Consider the following 25,328-nt stretch of genomic DNA (forward strand, 5'->3'; position numbering starts at 1 on the left):
CTCAAAGATTGCTTTTCTTCATTTGTTTTCTGGATGAGACAATCCTCTTTGGGAAATCTGGTTTTCTGCCTCTTTCTAAAGATCAAAATTGTTGGCTTCAGTTATGTCAGTGTGTTCCCATTAGCTGCAGGAACATCAGCACTTCAACCTTTATTTTAAATATGTGCTTTGCAGAAGAGCAGCGAATTTTGCAAACTGCCACTTACCAAGTCTCCCTACTCCAGAGCCTCTGAAATTCCAGAACATTCTAACCCCCAGGGGACTACATCCTTTGTTTTAAATCATCAATTGGAACTGCAACTGGGACATTGAGGCCAGAAAAAAGCCTTCACTGGGGCAAAATCTAAACTTTCTCTGACCATGGGTAGCCGATGAAATGTGTCAAAGATTCCATGAAAAGAGTACATAAAACACTTCAGCTGGAGAAGACAAAACATGAGATAAACATGTTAAAGGTCCGCAGGCAAAGGTGCCCTGCTCATATCAGACATTTTGTAGGAAATAAACCCCAATGACTGTAATCCTGGAAGCAAACACTAACATTGTAAAATTCATGAAGGCAAAACGCTTCACTACATAGCAGGGAGGTTTTTACCTTTTCTTTTAATTTAGCTGGAACAATGTCTACAATACATTGACTCACAAGTTAAGTGAAGGTATGAAATCACATTCTTCATACTGAGATGGGACATTCTGGACTGGTCAAACCCCCTGGCAAGAGGGGCAGAGTTCTGCATGTCCAATGAACACCTTTTAAAACAACCAGCAGTGGGAATTTTGCTTTTGACAGTGATGAGAAGAGTGGGCCTTGTCCATGGAGATCAAGGTGCTCTGCAGAGGAGGGCAAAGCTCAGAGCCTCAGGAAATCGAGGGGCCCTGAGGCAGGTGCAGTGCAGTGACTCCCAGGATGAGCAGCAGGCCAGGGATCCCAGCTCTGGCTCCCAGGGGGTTCCTGCTGGCCAGTGCAGTGTCCCAGCAGGGTGTGGGGCTGTGCTCCAGCGGCTCCAGGGTTATACAGGCACCTCTTCCTTCCCCTCTCCCGCCGTCCCGTTGGCTCCGCTCAGTCCCGCCGGCTCCCTGCCTTCCTCCTCCTCCTCCTCCTCCTCCTCCTTGTCCTCCCTGGCTGTCCCTGTGTCCCGGCCCAGGCTGGGCAGGGGCCCGAGGAGCTGCCCTTCCCGGCGGGACTGGGCCAGCTCCTTGGCACAGCACACGGGCGTGTGGGTCTCATAGGTGCTGTGGAAGCTGTTATAGTCCACCTCATAAAAATCCTTCTCCAGGCTGAGCACGGGGGTGAAGCGGTGTCCCCACAGCACCTCGGTGTCCATGTAGGAGCTGCGAGCCTGGCAAGTCATCCCTGGGTGGAAAGAGAGGGATGTTAGAGGCAAAGCTTCCTTATGTGCTCACCCAACCACGCCTGGCACTTAAAAGCACTTCTGTGTCGTTTCCATACCTGATTACTCTGGGACACAGAAAAGTCTTGGCTTAATAAGCCTCAAAAAGCCTCTATCATGAACAAGCCGAGCACCCAGAGGGAAAGGGGTGCATTCACATCGGCATCTTCCACCTCCTGAACCTCGTGCTTAGGGGTTTGCAGGCTCTAAGCAGCTTCTCTCTGCCTCCCCCTGCTCTGCTGAGCTGCTGTTTCTGTGCCTGACACAAACAGGTCCCGGTGGATCCTGCTGGAACAACCCCCAGCCCTGCAAGTGCTGCCCCAGCCCCAACCCACACAGCCCAGAGCACAGGGAGCCACTGCCCTGCCCTCCTCAGGACTGGCACCATCCCTTCTCTGCAGCAGGGCCAAATTCCTGTGCAGCAGTGTCAAAATCCCCTGCATTAGTGCCACAATTACTCCTGCATTAGTGCCACAATTCCCTGCATTAGTGCCACAATTCCCTGCATTAGTGCCACAATTAGTCCTGCATTAGTGCCACAATTCCCTGCATTAGTGCCACAATTAGTCCTGCATTAGTGCCACAACTCCCCTGCATTAGTGCCACAATTCCCTGCATTAGTGCCACAATTACTCCTGCATTAGTGCCACAATTCCCTTCATTAGTGCCACAATTCCCTGCATTAGTGCCACAATTCCTGTGCAACTGTGCCACAATTCCCCTGCATTAGTGCCACAGCTCCTCTGCACACAGCTGCACACACCTGGATGCTCAGCCCAAAGGTGAGGGGTTCCCAGCTGCCTTTTGACTCCCCAGGAGGGGTCAAGCCCTTGTGCTGCTGGGCTGTGGTTTGAATGAACAGTGGCTCACAGGAACTGGTACTTGTCAAGCTGCTTCTCAGCCCCATGGATCAGAGTTTAATTACTTTGAGAAAGTTTAAAGAGAAGGTTTGCAGAGCAGGGATAAGTACACCTGTGAGCAAATCCTCTTGGAATCACCCCCAAGTGTCAAGGCTTTCTTCTCTTCCAAACATTTTTCTTCTCTTTTTCCTAATTATGTTTTCATTTTGGAATTAATTTCCAGTGAAAAGCTAACCTCACAAAGTCCTCCCACTGTTCTCTCGTAGAGGGTTAGGGATTGGCCTGACTGGAATAGATTCAAAACATGCCTTGATCCAGTTTCTGGCCAATACTTGCAAGTCTAATTCCTACAGCCCAGAGCACAGGGACAGAAATCTAAAGTAATGCATAGGGAGAAAAAAATCTCAGTGTCAGATGCTTCAGGAAAGAGCACATCACATATTCTCACTCTGTGAGCTCATTAGTAACTGAAATCTCAGAGCAATCAGAAAACTCCTTTCCTTAAAAAACCCCACCTTTGTGCAAAGAGGAATATTTTGTTCTTATAATTGCTACAGACCATTAAAAGACACCCACACAGGCAAGTTCTCTGCAAAGCTGAAAGCCTCTTAGTGCTTTCCATGGTTTAAAGCCACCAGGCCAGGAGTATTTTGTTCCTTGAAAGGGGAAGAGACAGTGACACACGCAATGCTGAGACATCTGCAGTTCTGTAGCACAGGCTGCAAACCCAATCTTTCCCCTCAAGAAGATCTGCAGGAGTGTTTGCTTCTGGGCAGGAACAACAAGTACAGCGTTAGTCACAGTGTTCCAGCGTGCTGCTTCCTGGGCTGGAAGGAACTGGGAAGTGCAGAGGCTGCCTTGAGAAACACAGCCAGGGAATGAAAATCACCCCAAGTGCTGCTGCCTCATGGAGAAGCTCTGTGGAAGTTCAGTGTCTTTTCAGGAAACTCAGCTTTTGCTTTAGAACTAAGGAGCAGGTGGGGCCACTCCTGCCTTTGGTGGCTCTGCAATGTGCAGCATCACCAGCCCTGGGGTGAGGAGGGTCAGCCCCTGCCCTGGCCAGCTCCTCACTCCCTGGAAGCCCCAGCAGTGCTGCTTCCCCAATCCTGGTACAGGTTTTGCCAGGGGAGCTGTGTTCCAGGAACTGATCCCACCCTGACCTACCCAGGCAAGGGCTTTTATTCCTGTTGTCTGGGGGGTCAGGGCTGCAGAGCTAATCCCATTTCCTGGCGCTGCCTCATGCCAGGAGGTTGGAAACCAGCAGCTGGCTAAAATAAACCAGTCCTTTTCCCTTTGCACAGAGCTGGTTTGGCACCAGACATCCCAAAGGCCTCCAAGTGCCTCCTCCAGAGCCAGCAAGGAGAGCTGGAGAGGAGACCCTGCAGGCTCCAGGATCAGTCCTGGATGACCCAGCTGGTTCTTACCCTGCTTTTCCAAGTGCTGCATCAAGGTACCATCAAGGAGTCTCGGGGCAAAGACGGGGCCTCCTTGTGAAATGCGGGGGCCTGGGGCCCTCTGAGGGAACTCCTGCCTTAAAATCCAGGCCTGAAATAGCTCCTTCCCTGGGGGAGCACCTGAGTGAACCTGAGCTCCTGGGACACCATCCCAGTCCAGCTCTAAGTATTCAATTAGGGCAGGAACAATGGAAAGCTTTCAGCAAGCAAACACTGCTGCTGCCAGCTTCCTGCAGGAGCTGCTTTCTGTAACCCCAGGGGGACACTGAGCCAGCACAATAAGACAACTTGTAATTGCTCCATAATCCCATTCAAATATTCCTTTTTAGCACATGTGCAGTGGTGTTTAATTGCGTGGGGACACACTGCTTGGCAACTCCCACATCACCCAGTAAACAACACCATTGTCTCTGCTTCAAATTCCATTAAGTGCCTGCTTTGCAGGCTGCCCTGTGCTCTCCAGCCTGGTTAATTAATGCATCTGTAATGTCCCTAGCTAATTATTGCCTCTGTGACTGCGAAAAGATGACAGAAGAGGTGTGGAAACAATAAACCTTGTTTTTATTAAGAGCACATGGATGCAGCCACTTGCTACTGGAACACAACGTGCACCTTCCATGCTTGGAATATTCCAGTCCCACCCTGCAGAGGAGCACAGCAACCTCCAGACTCAGACCTCTGTGTATCCCTGAAAAAAATCACCTGTTCCATTGTGTATCCCTGAAAAAAATCACCTGTTTCATTGTGTATCCCTGAAAAAAATCACCTGTTTCATTTCATTCTGGTTTATCTGAGGCTGTGGGATGTCTTGGGTATAGGGAATCATTTGCCATATGCTCCCATCCATCAAGCAGAATCCAAATTCAGAGTATCCTGAATTAGAAGGAAGCCACAAGGATCACCAAGTGCAACCCCTGGCTGCAAACAGACCCAGATCTGGGTACCACACCAACTGTGACATTACTGCTCTTCCGTCACTCATGCACTGAAGCACTGACACTTTGGGGAGCACAAGAACTGAAGAGAGATTCCAGACTCTCTGAATTTCTTGCAGAATTAACCATAGCATGTATGGCCCCAGTAAAGGCTGTTAATCCTTCCCTTAAAGAATATATAACTCCACATTTTGGGTTTAAACTGTGCAGATACAGAGAAGTGGTATTTGGGGGTTTCATTTAAATAAACTTCACGCCAAAAGAATACAGAATCCCAGAATGGCTTGGGTTGGAAGGGACATTAAACATTGACACCTTCCCCTGTCCCAGGCTGCTCCCAGCCCTGCCCAGCCTGGCCTTGGACACTGCCAGGGATGCAGGGGCAGCCCCAGCTGCTCTGGGCACCCTGTGCCAGGGCCTGCCCACCCTGCCAGGGAACAATTCCCAATTCCCAATATCCCATCCATCCCTGCCCTCTGGCACTGGGAGCCATTCCCTGTGTCCTGTCCCTCCATGCCTTGTCCCCAGTCCCTCACCAGCTCTCCTGGAGCCCCTTCAGGCCCTGCAAGGGGCTCTGAGCTCCCCCTGGAGCCTTCTCTTATGAACAATCCCGATTGTCTCAGCTTTGCCTCACAGGAGAGCAGCTCCATCCCATCATCTTCATGGCCCTATATCCTCCTTTTCCTTCTTTCAGTCTGAGTAGATCTACTTGAATTCACAGACAGATATTTTTCAACTCTATCATATTTTAAGGGGTTGTAAGACCACTAGAAGTTTCATTTTCTCCTAAACAATCTGGTTTAAAATGAAAAAGTATGTTTAATATACATGTGTGCTATCTGTCTGTTGAGGAAAACATGCAATGATATGAGAAATCTTCAGATGTCTACTTTTAGTTGCAGCTTTCTCATCTCTTACTGCAGCAGCTCAGCTTCATGCTGCAAACAAAACTCAATATTAATGGAAACCAGAGATAAAATTTGTCTGAAGTTAGAAGCAGATGCACCAAGTTTCAGTAAAGCTAGAACTAGTTCCAGGGTTTAGAGGTGCTGGGGACCAGGGCACTGTGTCTGGGTTTCCAGTTGTGCAATAAGCATTGCACAGAGATTTAATGATCATTTCATTACAGCAGAATCCTAAGAAGTGGGTTTGTAGTCTGTGGGTTGGAGGCACAGATCAGTAACTGAGCTGTGCCTGTTCCTGCTGAAGGCAGCCAGGGATGCTCCCTGCACAGCCCCGTTCTCCTTCCCAGCAGAGGCAGCAGCCCCAGCAGACTGTGATGTGTATTAGAGCCGGTGTCTGGGCACATCTGAGAGCAGAGCGTGTAAAACAAGTGCCAGGAACTCTGCAAGAGGCGCTCTGCTGTCATCACAGTCCTTATCAAAGAGCTGGAATGGCTGATCCTGCTGCTCTGCCCTGGAGCACAGCCTGGCCTGGGAGGGCACAGTGCCCCTGGTGCCCGGGTAAAGCAGACCTCAGCACCCCAATCTGCAGCTGCAGCTGCTTGGGGGACACCAAAAGCTCTCTCCAGCTCTTGGAGATGCTGATTTTTGGCAAACATCCCATGCCAGGTGACCTCAGTTAATGGGAGAGCACAGGGACACACAGAGGGTGCTCTGCCAACCCCAAATATCCCCAGGCTTCCATGGGATCCCATCCTGAGCAGAGGTGAACCTTCCAGTGCTGCTCCAAATCTCCCCAGGTTTCCATGGGACCCCTTCCCCAGCAGAACCTCCCAGTGCTGCTCTGTGGCCTGAAGCTCCTCAGTGGGCAGAGACAGCCCAGCTCCTGGGGCTGTCAAGACAACATTTTTCATCAGGCTAAAATTAACTGTGCTCATTGAAATGCCAGGGAGCTCAGTGATTATCTGCTGGGAAATGTCATGTGCCTGCCTGGGCTGGGCCAGATCTGCTCAGCCCCTGGGACACAGACCCTGCTGGCACTACTCTCCCTCCTCTGCCCTCTCTGTTGTGCCCAGGATGATGTCTCTCCTTCTCCTGGATGCTCTGAAGCTGTGGAACACCCACTGCCCAGGAGCTGATGGCCTCAGAGGTGCAGTGCCAGTGATGGAAGTTTATGGGTGGTAAGGAAAAGGTATAAAAAATTTCAAGTTCTATTGCTGTAATTAAGCAATATGTGTCTTTCAATTTGCATTAGCATATGGTAAGTTATAAAAGTTATTAGTCCCTCTGTGTTAATTAGACCAAAGAACACTGTAACGTCCAAAAAGTCAATATTCTTCCAGCTTGAAATGGAATATTAGAAGGTAGGAGCATGGTGCTCCAATTACTTGTGCTTGTCTCCTTTAGAGGACATGGCTGGGCTTGATTCACTTTGTTATTTATGCCAGAGGAGAGTAATAGGATTTTAATTTATCTGAATGCTCTCCAGGCATGCAAAAGCTCTTAGGCACTGGGAAAAAATACAATAAAAGGACTTTATGATGTAAAGACCTTGGATTCAATTGCCATGTCTCCAGCAGGCCCAGCCTGAGCCAAGCTCACACCAGGTAACTCCTTTAGGGTTTACAGGGACTGCAGGGGCACCTCAGACACCACTGCCAGCCTCTGCCTCCAGAGGACAGTCCAGCTCATGAATACAATGACCTGAGACATCTCTTCCTATCATTTTTTAGGCAGTGTCTGTAACACTTCTGCAAGACATTCCTTGCAGAAAACTTATTTATATGCAAAATGCAAAGCAACACAAGACAACCCAAACCAGATGATGAATGCCCAGAAACTCCATTCAGTGATTTCACCCTTCCTTTGTGCTCCCATGAAAATCATGATTAATTTCAGCACATCTTTTGTTGTGACCACTCCATTTGCCCTTACATTTACAGCCAGGAAACTGTACTCTGTCCTCTGCAAAGGTGGATAAATTGAGGTGTGAAAACTCTGCTGTTTGCCTACACTCCCACAGGGACAGGATGGGTTAATTACTTCTAATCACTAAATCCCTTTTTATCACACTGACTCTAAGCCAGAAAAATATATACCTGTACTTACATAAGAGTTCATTAAAACTTCATTTAGTGACTGGACTAATCAGGCATCTGGAGTGTTTCTTGTGCCTTATTTAATTGTGCTGGGAAAAAGAGGCAATGAAAACAGGGAGGACCAGGAGTGGAGTAACAAGCTCTGCTGCCTCCGTGCCCAGGGAGCAGCAGTGCTGGATGCTGTGCCCAGGGAACGAGGGCAGCAGGAAGCTACAGAAAAAGCAGGATTTGGATCCAGGATTTGGATAACTGGCAGCAAACAGCAGAGGAAGGGTAAAGCTGGAAGAGAAGTGAGTCCCTTCAAATTACCTGTCAGGAAGTCTTGTAGGATATGCAGAATGTGTCAGCACATGCAGTGAAGGCTTACAGAGAAAAACAGGATTTTAAAAGATTGGACTTGCTAATGTTCGCTAACCAGATGAGCCAAATCCTTCACAACCCAGATGACTGCAGCACATGGGAGGAGGGCCTGGACCTCCCCTGCTCTCCCCTGTCCCAGCAGCTTTTAAACACTGCTCAGTTTGGGATCAGCAGGGCAAGGGCAGGAGCTTTGGCCAGCAGCAGCAGGAGCTGTCCTTCACCAGGCTGGCCCTGAGATTTTGGGGAGCAGAGAGGCAGGGAAAGCAAAAATGTGCAAACGGATTTTCCATCTTTGCTTTGATCCCTTCTATTGCAAGTCAGATTTGGGGCAGTTGATGTTGATAAGAGTCCCTTTCTGATAAGGCAGAGATAAAGAATTCCCTGAAGGAATGCCTGTGCCCAGCTCACCAGGAGCACTGGGGCTGATGCTGCTGCCCCCAGATGCCCATGGAGCCCCCTGGGAGTCAGAACAGTTGTCAGCAATATTGATTTTATCTTCACAGTGCTCATTTCACTCAGCAGTGACCACAACAGATCTGCCCAGAAATTCACTCCCCCTTTGGCCTTTTCCCCCCTCTTGTGGAGCCCCATCACCCATCCCAAACATGGATAGGAAAATCCTGGGGCTGTGCCAGGCTCTGAGGGTCCCTCAGTGCAGCAGCCACAGGTGCCACACAGCTCTCACTGCAATAACACCAGCTTTTTTATCTTTTTCAGCCAAATAAACCCACTGCCTTTTAGGCTGGCTGGTGAGCTGCTGTTCTTCAGTGTGCTGTTACTCAGACCTTTGAAAAACCAAGATAACTTGAACACAAAATCTTTGTTTTAAGTCACACTGTTTCACTTTCTAAAAAACCCAATGACTTGAAGGGTGTGAACTCCTCAGAATTTATTCTACACTTTTCATTTGAAGCTATTTACCATCTTTGCCTTGCACTGGGTCAGAATTAAACTTAAATGTCAGTAAATAGAACTGCTTGTTTGAGAGGAGACAATACATTACATTTGTAATACGTGTGTGCCTGGTTAAATCTACTGAAAATAGCTATAACATCACTGTCCCAAATTATCAGTGAGAAATAGCCCCACTTTTAGTCCTGCTTCCGTTTCTGTGGTCATTGATATATTGCCAATCACATTTCTGACCTGCTTTCCAAACACCTTATGGAAAACAGAGCTGTATATTCTAGAAGACCAGTGGTACCTCTAAACCCTGGGGGGGTGGAGTCCTCATTTTCCATAGGGGTTGCTAAGGGAACAAATGCTCTGTTGTATTTTACACTGCCCCGAACCCGACCAGGCTGTGACAGTGTCAGGCTTTAACAGAAGTCCTGCTGGGAGTAAATATCACACCACTCCTGAGAGCAGATGGGGCTTGAGCAGTGCCATGGGCTGGGAAGTACCTTAAGAATTTGCTTGGAGCAGATTTTAAGGTGTGGAGGGAGAGATTAATAACCCCAAACTGCTTTATCAATATTCCCAAGTGAGAAGATGAAGCAGGAAAGCACAAACACTGTCTCTGCAAGCCACTCTTCTTGTCACAAAATACCCCACTCCCCTGGCTGCCACAGGTCCCTCAGGACCCATCCCAGCCTCCAAACTGGATCCAAGGTCCACTCAGCTCTGAGTTTGTGCAAAATGCCTCCTCCAGCTCCAGGGTGGGACTTCCCAGGCTGCCTTGTGAGCCCAAGATAATTCATTTCCACAGATGTATGCTCCTTAATATCCTTACAGCCTGGCCTGTGCAATCCCTCTGGGACAGGAGCCCATTTGTAAGGCAATATTATTCCTCAGCCATGCTTTTAATTCCGAGGTTGTTATTGATAATGACTTCCTCTCCCACATCCCCAGCCGAGGCTGAGCCTTCCTGCGAGGAAGGCAGAGCAGCAGGGGTTCAAAGCATTCATAGTGTCACTGTGTGATGAGGAAAGAGGCTTTGGACAAACAAGGAGCTGCATTCCATGCTCAGATTAGGAGGCTCCAGCCTCTAATAAATGTTTAGGCTGCAGAATAAGTCACGGTTACAAATCCTTGCCTTTGATAGTCTTTTCCACTCACCCCTTCCTTTGCCACGTCTCTACAATGCTCTGCTGGGGAAGAGCATTTCCCTGGACATGCCAGGTGAATTCCACTTGCCCAGCACATATTCCAGCCCCAATGGAATGTAATTTATCCATCACCTGCCATCAGCTCTGTCTGGGAAAGTCAGCCACTGCTGATCACCTAAAGGGAGGCTCTGGGACACTGAATTACCTCTCTGGAGAGCTGCCTTTGGGAACAAAGGTTTGGGAGGCAGGAATTTGAGAGATTTTTCCTCCTCTGGCTCTTGCAACTAATAAGCAGATCTCCAGGAGGGGATAACATTAACAGTCAGCTAGGGGCAGATTCTGTGAGACAGGGTGCTGACACCACTGAGTACTTGTAACAAGCTGAAAACCCCTGCTAATGACTCAGAGAGAACCTCACTGAGATGGAACACAAACTCCAACCACCACCCACAGGAAAACTCTGGGCTCATTACTAAAATCCTGAAACACCAAAGGGGAAAACTGCTTATAAAAGCTTTTTTTGCATCTCTTGCTTTGTTTGTCCATCTTTACCCAGCAGTTCTCTCCTCAGAGCTGCCTGCAGCCCTTTCCCCTGCAGACCGTGATTCCATAAAGGCATTCTGGCCACCGCAGGCTGGAAAACCCTGCCTGGAATGCACCTGAGCATCTCAGGGGCTTGGACTCATTCCCTGTGCTGCAAGTGCAGCAGGAAGAGCTGCCAGTTCCTCCCCAAACCCGGAGCAGAGGGATTCATGTGAGTGGAAATGACCCATGGAAATGACTGCCAGGTGCAGCCAGAGCTCCTGGGGGAGATACCTGTGGGAAGGAGCCTCTGTGCCCATCCCTCCCTCAGCTGCCTTTGCCATGCCGTGGAAAGCTGAGGGTTATCCCTTTTTCAGAGTCACTATACATGGACACAGAGTTCTTTCATTGCCTGTCACAAACACACCCCTAGGAGAAACTGGGAATGGGCTGAGGATATCTCCTAATCTCCCATTACCCAGCTTTGTCTGAGCTGTTAAGCAGCTGCAGGGCTGCAACAGTCACAAAAGCAGCTTCTGTATTTTTCCTCTTTGAGCTCCTTCTGGGAATGTGTGTCCTGCACCACGTGCAAGTCATTCAGCCTCAGCACGTGCTGCTTTATGGGATACAGTGAGACTTGGGCACTTCATAGCCCCCATTAAAATCAACACTACAGCAGTACCTAAAATAGCACACTTATAGCCTATCTTTAATACAGGGAAGAAATGGGAGAAGATTTGCACCATGAATTTTGATCACAGGAAACAAGACCACCACAGACTTTAAGAATCCCTTTAATCCATTGCTTTTTTTCTCCCCTGGATCAGTTCTAAGTGATTATGAGCGGCTTCAGGACTAACCCCTTCACCTCAATCCCAAATTTATAAAAGAGGGTGAAACACTACCAAAAAAGAGGGTGAAACCCTACAGCACGAGCTAAAGGCCCAACTTTTCACTGCTGTTTATCTCAGATGCCCCACCTGAGTTAGGCACTACCTAAGGACAAGCCTCACTGTGTTCCCAAGCCAGTGAAATCCTAATGCCAAACTGCCCACAATGCTTTGTGCCCCCTTCTTCCTCAAAAGAGTGACTGATTGCTGATAGGCCCTTACCTGTGGCTTCCACCATTCCTTCCAGGATGACCACAATCTCAAACTCCTCCTTCTCCAGCTGGGTGCGGGACATCTCCCAGAAGGGGCTTTTCTCATTGATCTCATGTGAGATGATGAGAGGGGACACCAGGAACAACCTGTCGTCTCCGGTGTCAAATCCCACGTTGATGTCCGTTTGATTCAGGGGAATAAACTCTCCTTCTTTGGTCTGTTTGGACTTAATCAGTTTGGCTCGAATGGAAGCCTCGACAATGTGGGAATTGCGGAGGTCCCCGACCCGGAACATGAGGCAGAGCTTCTCGTCCCTCATGGAAATGACGGCGTTGTTGGAGAACATGAGGGTCTCTGCCCTCTTCTTTGGTTGGCTGATCTTGACGAACATGCATCCCACCATGAAGGCGTTGACGATGGAGCCCAGGATGGCCTGGACCAGGAGCAGCACGATGCCCTCGGGACACTTCTCCGTGATGACCCTGTGGCCGTACCCGATCGTCGTCTCAGTCTCGATGGAAAACAGGAAGGCCGAGACGAATCCGCTGAGGTTTTCCACACAGGGGATCCAGTTCTCGTCCTCCAGGTGGTCCAGGTCTCCTCGGATGTAGGCAATGAGCCACCAGATAAACCCAAAGAACAGCCAGGTGATGGTGTAGACCATGGTGAAGACCAGCAGGTTGAAGCGCCACTTGAGGTCCACCAGGGTGGTGAAGAGGTCGCTGAGGTACCGGTAGGTCTCCTGGACGTTCCCGTGGTGCACGTTGCACTTGCCGCTCTTCTCCATGTACCGCTGCCGCGGCTTCTTGCCCTCGGCGGAAATGAGCCGGGTCCTGTCCGTGGCGATGGGGACGTCATCCCGAGCCTGCTTGGGGATCTTCTTGGGCTCCCGGGACGTGACCCCGATGTCCATGTCCTGGTTCATGAAGATCCGGGAATCTCCAGCCATGGCTGGTCTGCGCAACAAGGAAGGACAGGTTCAGGCAGAAGGCAAAGAGAAAAAAGCCAATTTGTTTCACTCTCTGGACCATCAGGACATTGATTTTGGAGGGTTCACACTTCTCCCACAACAGTCACTTGTTAAACACAGCCCTGCAGTGACCCAGAATTAAAGACTGATTTATCACACACAGGCCCTTCAAACATCAGCTGCTACTGGGGTGATGGGGACATTGTGGGAGCATGGAACGCTTAAACCTTGAAACATTTTTGGGTTTTTTTCTGTCCTTAGATTTTTTTACATACCAAATTTGCTTGAGATCACAACTCAGAACAAAGTAAAGATACATCAACATTTTTTCAGGAGGGACTTTTTCATGCCTCAGGTTTTGGGTGCATATCAAGAGAAACCTTAGAAATTAAGAGAAAATGCTGAGCACTGCTGTCTACCTAAATCTCACATGAGTCTAAATTATGCATGAAGGCTTCCCTTGCAGTCAGCAGAGAAAGGCATCTCCAGGGATAACTCAGGTTTCAGGAGTGCTGAATCACCTTCTGGAAGTTTATTTGTGAAATAAACATTTAATTGAGAATCTTGAATCCCACGTGTGAGGGTGTGACGAATCCAGGCCTGCTGTTAATGAGATCTATCAGAGCTCACCCCTTTGCTCCACCTGACATTAGACAAAATCATTGGGCACTTTTAGGAATGCATCAGAGCTATTAAAAAGCCCACTGTCGACATTCAGAGTAATGCTTACCAGGATACAAATAAATAACACAAGATGAGGGCGGCAATGCTGTCTGCCAGTTCTAATGTAACATCCTGTTTACAGAGATGATTAGATACTCCTTTAAAAAATGAGAGTCTTGACTCTGGATGCAGGGCACAGACAAAATCTCTGTGAAAGACTACCTAAGGAGCCTTAGGGATATCAAAGATAGAGCAGCAATATTTTCTATGGCGTTCATTCCCTGTATTGTCCTCTGCAAATCCTATTAAAACCTAACTAAATCTATTACTGCTCCCTCTGTCTTTAATCTTCTTATGTGCCTGTGAATGAGAAAAGGTGTAGAGATACAATTAAGAGTATCTTGGGAGAGACAATTTTTAAGACCGAGCAAAGTAGCTCCATCTTTTCGGTATTAAAAAGCACAAAGGGTGGGCGGGAAGGAAGCAGAGGCAGGATGAATAAATGAAACAACAAATTTTCACTTCCATTCGGCTGCAGCCAAGTCTGGATAATGGCAGAGAACTCCTTGTGGCCCTTGTCTAAGTCACCATCGATCAGTGCTCCAACGAAGCAGCCGGAGCCTGTTGCTGGCTCGGCTCCGCAGGGAGCCCAACCATCTGTGCCAGCCCAGCCCTGAGTGCTGCCTGCTGCCACAGCCCTGCTCACAGGGCCAGGCCAGGGCTGAGCCTGCAGCCACGCCAGGGGCTGGGAATGGCCATTCCTGGTGCTGGGATGGGAAATCAGGGGGATCGGGTTTGCCACCCGCCCTGGACACAGGGCAGATAATCCCAGTGCTGTGGGTTCCCTTCCTCCAGCCAGGATTTGGACACACAGAGTCACCCCTGCTCTGTGTCTGTCCCTCCTGAGGGCTGGCTCGGGGTGTATTCACTCACATCCTCAGCTGCTTCTCACTGCCTGCTGCAGTGCAAGCCTCCAGACCTGCTGGCCTGGCTCTCTCTGCTCTGAGGTTCGTCTCTTTACACGTGAGCAAAGCGCTGCAAGATACTGAAAACTGACAAGGGCACAGCTTGACTCTCATTTCCCAACATCTGAAAGCACATGGCAGAGCAATCAATCACTTTCCCCCCCTCTTCAATAGGGAAAGAAGCCTCCCATCCCCTGGAAATCAGGTAGTGAAAAACCTCCTCACTTCTTTCTTGCAAATAATATTCTCAATGTATGTTTGCATTGATTGATTAATCTAAAATTACTCCATTTGGACTAAAAAGCTCGTCATCAATCTAAATGTAAAACCAGGCAAGTGTTGCCTGTTGCTTTCAATTTTAAAAGGCTTGTTTTAAAGATAATTTTGTTATAACAGTAAATTCGAAGCTATCACTGGCACCATGGGAGAGAGAACAATCCAGTTCCAGACTTCAAACTAGAGTGGAAGGTTCCATGTTCTAGATTCACACCAAAGAGACCAAAAGGATCTTAAGACTTATTACAAAGAACAGAATAGAGGAAAAGAAACCAAAAATCCTAAATCCCTGGAAAGATCACCCTGGTGGAGCAGGTTTGAGGAACTGCCCATTAACAAATGTACGGAGGAACCTTTTTAACTAAAACACTCACAGGGCTGGCAACATCCCTGGTGGTGCTACTGATCTCCAGCAACAGCTCAGCTGAAACATCTCTGCAAACCTTCAGGAACACCTTCCAAGTGATCCAGTAAAGCAGAAAAATTCCTGCTGGATAAGAAGTTAACTGACAGCTTCAGTGGCACAACAATTCGTCTTTAACTTTCCCATTGTAGTATGAGCACAACCTCAGTCTGTGGTTATTGAAAATAATTAAGCATATGAATTTTTGCTTTGGAGTCTTTAAACAGAATGCTCCTGGTTAGCAGTTTGAGCACAGCTTTGGATGGCTGCACACTATCCAGCTTTCTGCTCCAAATGATTCCAGGGCTTTCTAATTCTGAGCAAATCACTGCTCTTCCTCCTGCCTTAATTCCTCAACAGTAAAATTTGTGATATGGATGTGGATGGTCTGTGAGATCCCAGGCACCAGAATCTTCTGGAAAATTTGCTGTCATTCTTTCATGATTTTAACTGTCCTGGGGAACTTTAGTCCAAATGACAAGAGACTCTGAAAGGAGCAGTGTAAGTGGGTAAGGACCTGGTTAACTCTTCCCAGTGCAGTGCACAGCCACTGCTGCCAGCCATAAGCATCTCTGCCAGGTCATGGTAAATATGTTCATGCATCTCCCGGAGATCTCAGCTCCAGTCTGTAAATCCCTGCTCCCTCCAGCACAGAGAGCCATGGGGTGAAATTGCCTCTTACAGTCACAGGCACTGTTCTGTTTCTCTGGCATTTACTGTCTTTGGTTAAACGAGGCCAGGATAATAAAAATGTCACTTCTGTACAAAGCACTGCCTTCCTTTAGGACAGGCTACTGCATGAGGAGCTGTGAGTCAGTGCATTATCAGCCTTGCAGAGAGGTTTTATCAGCCCTGCTGATGTTCAGCTCTGCCCCGAGATGACACACTCGGGGCAGGCAGTGACATTTAGGGGCTGGGATCTGCTGCACAGGAGTCAGGCTGGGGTTGGGTGAGAATCTCCAGGAGTCAGTGCTTGGCAGAGCAGCTCCCAGCCCCTCCTGACAGAGCTGGTGCTCCTGGCAGGTCCAGCAATTTGCCACAGACATCAAGGAGAGCAAAACTATAAAACACTTAAAGAAACTTCTTTCCTTGTTGACCAGGGGGCTTTTTCCATTTAAACAATTGCTGATCTGGCTGCAGTAAACACACAAATTTCCATGGGGATGGGATTTGATGCTGGAAAGGACCAAACTGACAGGCAGGTGGAGTTTAAAGACGCGAATCTGTCATCAAGTCTGTGTAAAAGCAGATTTCTTTTTGTTTCTTTTAAACCCAATGCCTGTGTTTTCTCACGTTGGGAGAATAATTGAGCAACTGTTCTTTAGCAAACCTCCCACAACTTCCCAGAAAAATATTTTTTTTTCACTTAACCATATCTTCTTTTTTTTTTCCAGGCAATGAGTCCTTCTCAACAAGCAACCAATAATACTGAACAGAGATTACTGAAAAACCTGACCTGGTTCTTCTGCTGCCTGTTGGCCCACACCCCATAAACCAGGTTACTGTGCCCAGGTTCCTCTGGGCCACATCATTCTGCTTTAGGTTACAGTGCTGCAAGGGAATGAAATTCTTAATTGTCAGACAAGAGCAACAGAGGGAAGTAGGTGCAGGAATAAAGGAAATTAAAGCAGCAGCACTGAAGAGAATAAAAGCATTGGCTGCTGAACACTGAGTGCTCATGGAAAGATGGAGGAAGGAGAAGTCTTAGGAAAGATGGCCTTTGACAATCTGAAAAAAAATGACTTGAGATAGGCTCTGACTGAGGTGGGGCTTGGATTTCCCTGAGAAAGGCATCCATCTTTCCTCCACCCTTTCATTCCCTGTGTGTGAGTGGGACTGAGCAGTCATCTCCACCAGCCTGCCTTTCCACACCCCCCTGAGCACGCAAGGTGAGGAAAGGCAGGTGGATGTGGGGGAAACCATGGAATATTCTGTCTTTCTGACTTGATATAAATAGAGGTTTGGGGTTTTGGTGGCTACCTCTTTGGGAAGTGCTTGGGGATCCACAGGTGGAGGGAAGGCTGCAGAAGAGTTATGTCCTTGAAAGCCAGGGAAAAAGATTCAAAGACACTGCACAAGAAGGGAGACCCTGTGGCACTTCACAAACAAATGTGGTTCCAAAGCTCCCTGACCCCAGTACCTGCCTCTCCAAGAGTCATCTCACTCAGCACTGAGCTGGGAAGGTGCCTCGCCTCTCCTCTCCTCTGTGAGCTTTGGGTAAGTCTCAGCAGCACTTTCCTGGCCCTCAGGATGTGTCAGCAGATTCCCCTGGGGCTGAGGAGGCCTCACCCTGCTGCCAGGTCACAGAGATGGGTGGCTGCTGCTTAACCTGAAGGGCCAGGGTGGCTTTGAGCTTGTCACAGAGCTGGGCTGTGACAGCTCCTGTGTGCCCAGAGTGCCCTTGGCTCAGAATACCCCAACAGAAGGCGCTCAGTCTTTCCAAAGAAAATGTCTCTGGCCAGGGAGCCAATCTGACCCCAAGGAAGGGTTTATGGACATTTGCACTTTCCTTTTCCCTGTGAGTTACCTCCCAATCCATCCTTCTCTGAGATCCTGGGACCCTTCCATTGCCACTTGTGAGGGAGGAACGTGACTTTCCAAGGTATCCAAGTGTTTTACAGCACTCAGCACAGATATCACGTGCTGTAAAATTTTATTGATGCATTTTCCAAGAGGCCTGGACCAAGGAAGGGCTCTGTGTCCCATATTTCAGGATGGGGGAATCACTCACAAAAACAGTTCTTCAACACTCAATTGGGAGTCTGTGGCAGGGCAAGAATTAAATTTAGCAGTTCCAAAATCCTAAATGAGCCCCTGGAATCACTGCAGAACTCTTTCCTCCTTCCCCCACTCCAGCAGCAGGGAATGCAGTCCCTGTCTGCCTCAGGTGTGTCTGAAGATCTCTTTGCAGAGCCTCCACAGCCTGATCCACCAGATGAATAACCCAGCAAGATTATTTCCAAAGCCAACTAACGCAGTTTCTGTTCTCTCAAATAGCTACAGGTTTCAAATACATTTTTCCCTCAGCTATGGATTGAAGTATAAAAACCCCACACATCTCCCAAGTTCACAGCTGCATTAAATATAATGACTCCAGACCAATACAGAACAGAGTGGAGAATTAAAACTGTGATCAGGAGAGACTGGGTAGGTTGTTTTCTACAGAAAAAGAAGATGAAAACTAGGAAATGCTTTTTGAGGCATCATTCAGGCTTTTACAACTTGTTAGAGCACGAGGACTTGAGAATACGGAGTTTCCAGAAGATTGGGACTATCTCCTACAGCACAGTTGCACTGCACAGGAAGGATGGGAGGATTTAATCCATGTCACTCCCAGGCAATTCTCTTGCACTTCATTGCATTAAAGACATTGAGTGTGGCTAGTCCCTGAGCAAAGGATGCAAACACAATATTGTGCTCTTAGGTGTTTTCCATGATTTGGAACAGTCAAATGATGTTTTCTCTACCAACAACAAATAAAGCCTGGAAATAAATCAATTTGATCCTTCCACCTCCAAGGAAGTGACTGTGCCTGAGGCACTCTGCAGCCTCTCTGTCCCTGGCCTCTCACCCCAGCTCTATTTTAGGGACACCTTATGGTGTCATTGAAAATCTCACCACTGTCTTTCAACCAACACCACTGAACAAAGCCAGGGACACCTTTGTCCTGATCAGACATTCCTGTTTCTTCTGCTCCTGGCTGTTTAAACAGCAAACACAGGATGTTGAGAAAGCAGAATCTCAGTTCTAGGAGAAAATCCTGCCCCAAGAACAGCAATGTTCCCATTCTCCATTGTTTAGGAATTTACCATCGCAGCAAAAGAGAATCATTCTGGAATCTGCAGCTGCTTTAAAAAATACAACAAAATTTTTTTAAAAATACAATAAAAGTTTTAAAAAATACATTAAACTGTTGGACTACTTCACACTTCTGCAGTACCTTGCACCCAAAGAGTTCACTGATGGATTTACCAAACACAGGCTCTTTTTGCCCCAAGGCCTTCAGCAGTGCTTGAACCCACTGCAGAAAGGGGTCAGTGTCAGAGGGACAAACTGACCTCATACCAAACTGTTGGGCCAGGGCCAGTGCTTGCCCCCAAGGGCCTCTCCTGATCCGAAACCCAACAGAAAGTGGGTGACTTAAACAGTGGAGTCTGGAAATTTGCCTTGGAATATTACTCCAAAGCTCAGCTTGCTTTTTTTTTTTTTTAAATAATTGGGTTGGAACTTCCCAGAGATGGAAAATATTCTGCCATGGGAATCAGAAATGATCCTAATCCTTTATTGTCAAGTGGGTAGGAATAGTGAGCCAAAGAACTGAAGCCCAGAAGTGAAATACCCCCCCAGCACAAACACTGCCCACACACTCCCCACCTTCTCAGGAGATCCTGGTTGCTTGGACTGCTCAGAGGACCAGTGAGAAAAGCCAGTTTGGTTTCCCTCTGAGCTCCTTTTCCACAAATCCTAGGTCTACTTTAAAGTAAAAGGGTGCAGGAGGAAGGAGCTGCTTGAAGAGAATCTCCAAAAACCAGAGCTAAGTTTTTGGGACAGGGTCAGTTTCTGCCAGTTCTTGGCTGGCTCCTGAAACTCCCTGTTCCCAAGGGAGAGAGGCTGTGTAAAAGTTAACCTGGTGCTCCCAACCACCATGTGCTGGCACAAGGAGAACCCCAGGCGCCTTTCTGAGTGATGCAACAGGACATTGGTAAAAAAATCAGTCATGCTTTTACCTCCCAGAGCCATAACCCCCGAGGGATACCCAATGCACTGCGTTCCCTGTCCCCTCCAAGGGCTGAACATGCCAGTTCCTCATCTGAAGCTGCACTGCCAGGGCTCTGTAACTCCAAGCTGACTGGCAAGTATCCTAATTATGAAAGAATTTAATCTTGGGCTCCAGATAAGGATTATGCAGTCGCTCCATAATTCAGGGCTGCTCACTGATCAGTCCCTGGTGCCCTTTGCATTCCAGTGATCTCCACTAATCCTGTATTTGAGCAGTTCCTATTTTTTAACGTCTTTTCCTGCATCACACCTTTAGATCTGACAGCGCTTTTGCCCAAGATCGGCATCCAATCCCTGCCTTCCCAAAGAGTTCCGTGGCAGCTGTGAGTTAGGCAGGACCTGTCCACAGCTCGCACCCGGGCAGGTCCGGGCACAGGAGCCTGGCATCCCGCTGGCCCAACAGCTCCGCGTTCGTCCCGACGCTCTGCAGCCGGGGAAGCTCGGGAGTGACCTGGAATAACAAAGGAATCGTAACTTACTCGCTACGAGCGGCTCCGCATCGGTGGCGCCGGGGCTCGGGGGGCGGCTGGCGGGGGGCAGGAGCGGGGCTGGGCGAGGCTGCGGGAGCAGCGGCCGGTCCATGCCATCACCAGGGAGCCGGGCTGCTCCTGGGGGCCCCGGGCCGGCCGCCGCCTCCCTCCCGCTGCCCGCGGGCAGCCAGCATCGATGTGGCACGGGCTGCCCACGCCCTGGCCCCGGCTATCCCCGATCTCCTGCTCTGCTCTGCTCCGAGCCCTCCTCCGCCGCTGCGGTGCCACTTCTGCCTCTCCTTCCCCGCCTTGCCCTGCCCTGCTCTGCCCGGTCCGGGGGACCCGCGGTGCTCCGGGTTTTGAAGGGCTGGGGCAGAGGGAGGGCGGGAGGCTGCGTGTGACGGAGCCTTATCTGCTCCCAGTGAGCGCAGGGGCGGGGGGCGAGGGAGGGGCGAGGGCGCTGCCGGGAGCGGAGGAGGGAGGGTGGGCAGGCGGAGAGGCGAATCCCTGCCCGGGGAGCTCGGGATCGCGGGGGCTCTGAGCTCGGCAAAGACCTCCGAGCTGCCCGGGACCAGCAGCGAGGGGCTCTGAGCTCGGCAAAGACCTCCGAGCTGCCCGGGACCAGCAGCGAGGGGCTCTGAGCTCGGCAAAGACCTCCGAGCTGCCCGGGACCAGCAGCGAGGGGCTCCGGGGGCTCCCCCAGCGCTGCCCGGGATGGCCCTGCCCGGAGTGCGGGCTGGGCTGGGCTGGGCTGGCACCCTCCGGGGCTGGGGGCTGTCAGCATCACACTAAACAGAGAGCAGCTCCTAAGAGCCAGGAGGAAGGGAGAGCGCGGCATTTCACACGTGTGAAAATCGTCACCGGCACCGTGGAAACTCCGCCGGGCTGGACCAGGCACTGTGGGGACAAGGGGGACAGCGTGGTTCCATCAGGCTGTGCCATGGTGTTTGCCGACCGAGCTGTGGGGTTTGCCTGGGATCCAGCCGGTCCCCGGGAATGCTCTCGAAGTGCTTCAGTGCTTTGCCGTAATTTTTTGTCTTCCTCTTTTTTCTTCTTCTTTTATTTTTTTCCTTTGTCACTGATAATACCACACTGTCTCCCCAGCTTAGTGAAATATTTCCTTTTCTGAAAAGCAAATGTCAGGCCAGCTGCATATCTCAGGCAGATCTGCCTGGTGACTGCAGGTTACCCCCAGGCTTTGTTGCCAGTCCTGTCCCCCTGTCCTCCCTAATTCCCTATTCCAGGAGCACACACATTACAGCCCATCAGAAAAGCTTTCACAGAAGATTTGTCTGGTCGGGAAAAGAGAATTTACCCAAACCAAAGCACAGTGCAGGATTGTGTGGGTATTGCTGGAACCTGCAAGCTACTTTTTGTTCTCCTTTGAATGATTTTCAATTTTTTCTTTTTTTAAAAAATTACCCTATTGCTAATGAAATACATTAGCATTGGAATGATATCTAAATAGACATTTTGCTACTTATTATTTGCATTCCTTTTTTTTTTTTTAACAGGACAAAAAGGGAACTAATGGAACTTCATGCAGATCAGAAAACTTGGTCTTAACCAGCATAAATCTAGGCTACATAACACCTTATTATGGAGACTAGACTGGGAAAATCAAAGACAGACATGCTGGAGAAAGGGAAATAACCACAGGTTCGAATATTATTAATAGTCATATTGCCCAGGGACTGGGAGAAGAAAGCCCATCTCTATACACACACTCCTTTTATCCATGCTCTGGTTCTTCCTGTGGATGTTGAATCTGTTCAGATGGGACAGGAATCTGGAGCCTGACCAAGGATTTCAGCCATCAAAATCAGTTTTGGAGATGTAATTTTGCTTTTCCACGTGCTAGTTCGTGTTTGCCACTGCAGCACAGCGTGGGCAGTGAGCTCAGCCCAGCCAGCCTGGCTCCTGATTGCCCAGCAGCAGCTCAGGCTGGCCCAGCAAGGCTGCAACGGCTCAGGGCTGAATTCCAGTCAGCACTGAAACCCCCTGCAAGGAAAGGAAAGGCCATGGTAAGGAACTGTTAACCAGATTCTGTGAAATTCCATCAGATCTTCTGCCTGCTCACAACTGCCAGGAATGCCTTTTTGGCAGAATTACTTTTACGTTTTAGGGGTATGTCTGTGATAACTTTATAAAAGTGCTGTTTGGGGAGTACAGTCACACTTTGGGTATTTTTAATGAGCATTCAAACTTCCTTAAAAAGCACTAAACAGTAAATTCATTCCGTTGGAGAATCAGCCCCCCTAAATCACAGCGTTGGCTTTCAGAGCAGGTCCCTGGATGCTGCTTCTCCAGCACTAAGGACAGTGCCACCTTCAGAATGGCACCAGCTCTGCTTCCCCCTTCGTGTCATCTCTGTTAACAAGATTTGCAATGAATTCTTGCGCTAGGAAATGCAGAAGGAATCTCTGCGCTGCCCAGCCAGCAGCCCTGGAGGAGCGCAGTGTGTGCAAGGCTGGTGTGTCACGGCCCGAGCGGCCGCCCTGGGATCGGGGAAGGGCTCGGGGAGCAGGGGGCGCTCGGAGGGGTCCGTGCTGGCTGGGTGAGTGTGTGGGTGTCTGTGTGGGTGTCTGCCAGCCCGCACGGCTCCCATGGCACAGGAGCTCCAGTGGCGCCGTGCCCCGTGCGTGTCCCTGACGCCTTTCCCGGCTTGGGCAGATTCCCGGGGCTCCCGGCGCTGGAATTCTGCTCTCCCGACTCTGGAATTCTGACAGGCACTGCCATCTGCCGGCACCGCGGCCATCCCTCCAAACCGGCCCCAAAACCACCACACGAGCGGGGTTACACCAGGGCTTAAACGGGGCTCTGGATTTTCACGGCCCCCCCAGCCCCTGCGGCTGCAGAAATCCCAGTTTCCCCAACATCCTCCATGGATTCTCCAACTGGAGAATGCACAGAGGCTTGGAGGCTCCTCCCCTAAGGACGTTTGTCCGTGGCAGGTGGATGGTTGGGACCCTTGCCCACCCTGTGGGATTGCACAGCGCTGTGCCCACCCCTCTGCCAGGTGTCAGCTCGGAGCAGAGCAGAATTCCTGACCCCAGACCCACCCAGCACACGCTGGAAGTGCCTTTCTGTGCCTGGTGCACCAAACCAAGCACAGCCCAGGCACACCAGGCAGGGCTCTTGAGAGGCACTGCTTCAGTCAGCACCAAAGGCCTTGCAGGAGCTTTTCTTTGATCACCAGGCAGGATCACCTTCCCCTGGTCCATGTGAGTCTCTGCTTTTGCTTCCTTATCCCTACACTGCAAACTCTGCTGTTTCACATATTATTTCAACAGACATCTCCCAATTTGTCCTGATTAAAGACCAGCCAGACCTCAGAGCAGTTTTTCAGCTGCAAACCAACTCCGGTGACATCACTGTGCCCCTGCTGAGGTGGTGAAAAAGTTTTCAATGGCCTCACAGGTTTGAAATATGTTCCAGAGCTGCAGGGATCAGCAGGCTGCAGAAGGGCTGATTTAACACCAAATGGCAGCACAGTTTGGATATTTTTTGGGCTGGGATGGAAACATGGAAATGCAGAGGGATTGATTTTCTGTTCAAGATGGGATTCACCTCAGGCAGTGGCATTCAGGATGCGCTGCTCTGAGTCTGAGCAGCCCTGCTCCTTCCTTTCCAGCTGATGCAGAGAGACAGGTAGGAGCAGGAGGCAGCCAAATTAAACCTTGTGCTGGAATGGGATGAAGGATCCAATTCCAGGAGCACAGAGGTACAGATTTCACATCAGGGCAACATCTTGATTTTCCTGGGGGTGCTCATAAGCTCTAACAGCTGTACTGTTCAAAGGACATCCAGAGCTATTTACAGGGGGGATTTATGGCAACTGTGGAATGCTCAGCTCCTGGAACTGCAAGCAGAACAACAAGAACAAGCTCTAATCTCATTTTGGTGTCACTAAATTGCTCTCTGAGGATCTTACTATATCAAAAGCTTGCCTAAAATGAACAGGTTGGATTTTTGCAGGGTCCTGTAGAACACAGCAGGGCAGCCCCACTTTTGATCTGTCAGGGAGCCAGTGGGGAGTTCCCTGCATTTCCCTGAGGTTTCACGGGCTGTAAATGAGCCATCCCCTCTGCTGAGGCCAGCCTGGCCCTGACACTCGTCACCCAAAGGGACAGTGAGCCCCGGTGACAGGAGCACCTGCTCTGCAGTCAGGGCAGGCTTTGGCTTTGAGAGGAGAGGGAGCAGCGGTGCCTCCAGGGAGCGTTTTAATTTGTTGTGCAATTTGATCTCTGGAATGAGAGATGTCTCTTCCCGTTTGTCAGCCACCCCACTAGAAGAAAACAGAGTTGTAAGAGGCAGTGCTGGAAACAGCTCCTAGGATTGCTCATCCACCTCCAGCCTCCCCTGGTACTCGCCTGAACGGGAGCTGAGGCTCTGAGAATCCTGACGTGACAGTCACCCACTCTGTCTCGACTTCCTTTTGTGTTTGGGGCTTATTCAGCCCCCAAAATCAAAACGGAACTTGGGAAGCAGGCGCAGAGGCAGGCGAGGGGAAGTTTCCTCAGCCAGCTCCCCCGCTCGGCTCTGGAGGAGTCGGGCTGGACGTGCTTTGATGTGATAACGAGGATCCCCGAGCCCGGCAGGGATGCGCTCCTGTCCCGGCTCTCGGGCTGGGGCCGGCGCTGATCCCCGGCCGAGCCTCGGATCCTTTATCGGGAGTGCCCGCCAGTGGGTGAGCCCTGCTCTGAGCGAGCGCTGTGCTAATTAACACTAATTACGCTCTTGTTTTGCAGGTGCAGCAGCAGCACCTAAGGCTGAACTTCCCCGGTAGGTGCCAGGGCGAGGATCCCCGGGAGGGGCACAGTGCGGAGCCGTGTGGCATCTCCTGTGTGCTACGTCCCCTGTGTGCCACCTCTCTCCCCTGTGTGCCACGTCCCCTGTGTGCCATCTCTCCTGTGTGCCATCTCTCCTGTGTGCCATCTCTCGTGTGTGCCATCTCTCGTGTGTGCCATCTCTCCTGTGTGCCACCTTCCCTGTGTGCCACCTTCCCTGTGTGCCACGTCCCTTGTGTGCCATCTCTCGTGTGTGCCACGTCCCCTGTGTGCCATCTCTCCTGTGTGCCACCTCTCTCCCCGGTGTGCCATCTCTCCTGTGTGCCATCTCTCGTGTG

The 25,328-nt window shown here is 49.9% G+C and overlaps 1 protein-coding gene across 1 annotated transcript; it reads right to left on the bottom strand.

Moving 5' to 3' along the window:
- Window positions 1-584: 584 nt before the first annotated feature.
- Window positions 585-20,580, bottom strand: KCNJ5 (potassium inwardly rectifying channel subfamily J member 5). Its single transcript, XM_066564347.1, has 3 exons — window positions 20,210-20,580; window positions 11,684-12,630; window positions 585-1,354 (listed from the first exon to the last, which is right to left on the bottom strand). Exons 2-3 carry the CDS (start codon window positions 12,621-12,623, stop codon window positions 1,011-1,013), a joined length of 1,284 nt encoding a protein of 427 aa, XP_066420444.1. The 5' UTR covers window positions 12,624-12,630; window positions 20,210-20,580; the 3' UTR covers window positions 585-1,010.
- Between the last annotated feature and the right edge of the window lie 4,748 nt (window positions 20,581-25,328).

Source organism: Molothrus aeneus, chromosome 22 (assembly GCF_037042795.1).
Source record: "Molothrus aeneus isolate 106 chromosome 22, BPBGC_Maene_1.0, whole genome shotgun sequence".
Taxonomy (NCBI): domain Eukaryota; kingdom Metazoa; phylum Chordata; class Aves; order Passeriformes; family Icteridae; genus Molothrus; species Molothrus aeneus.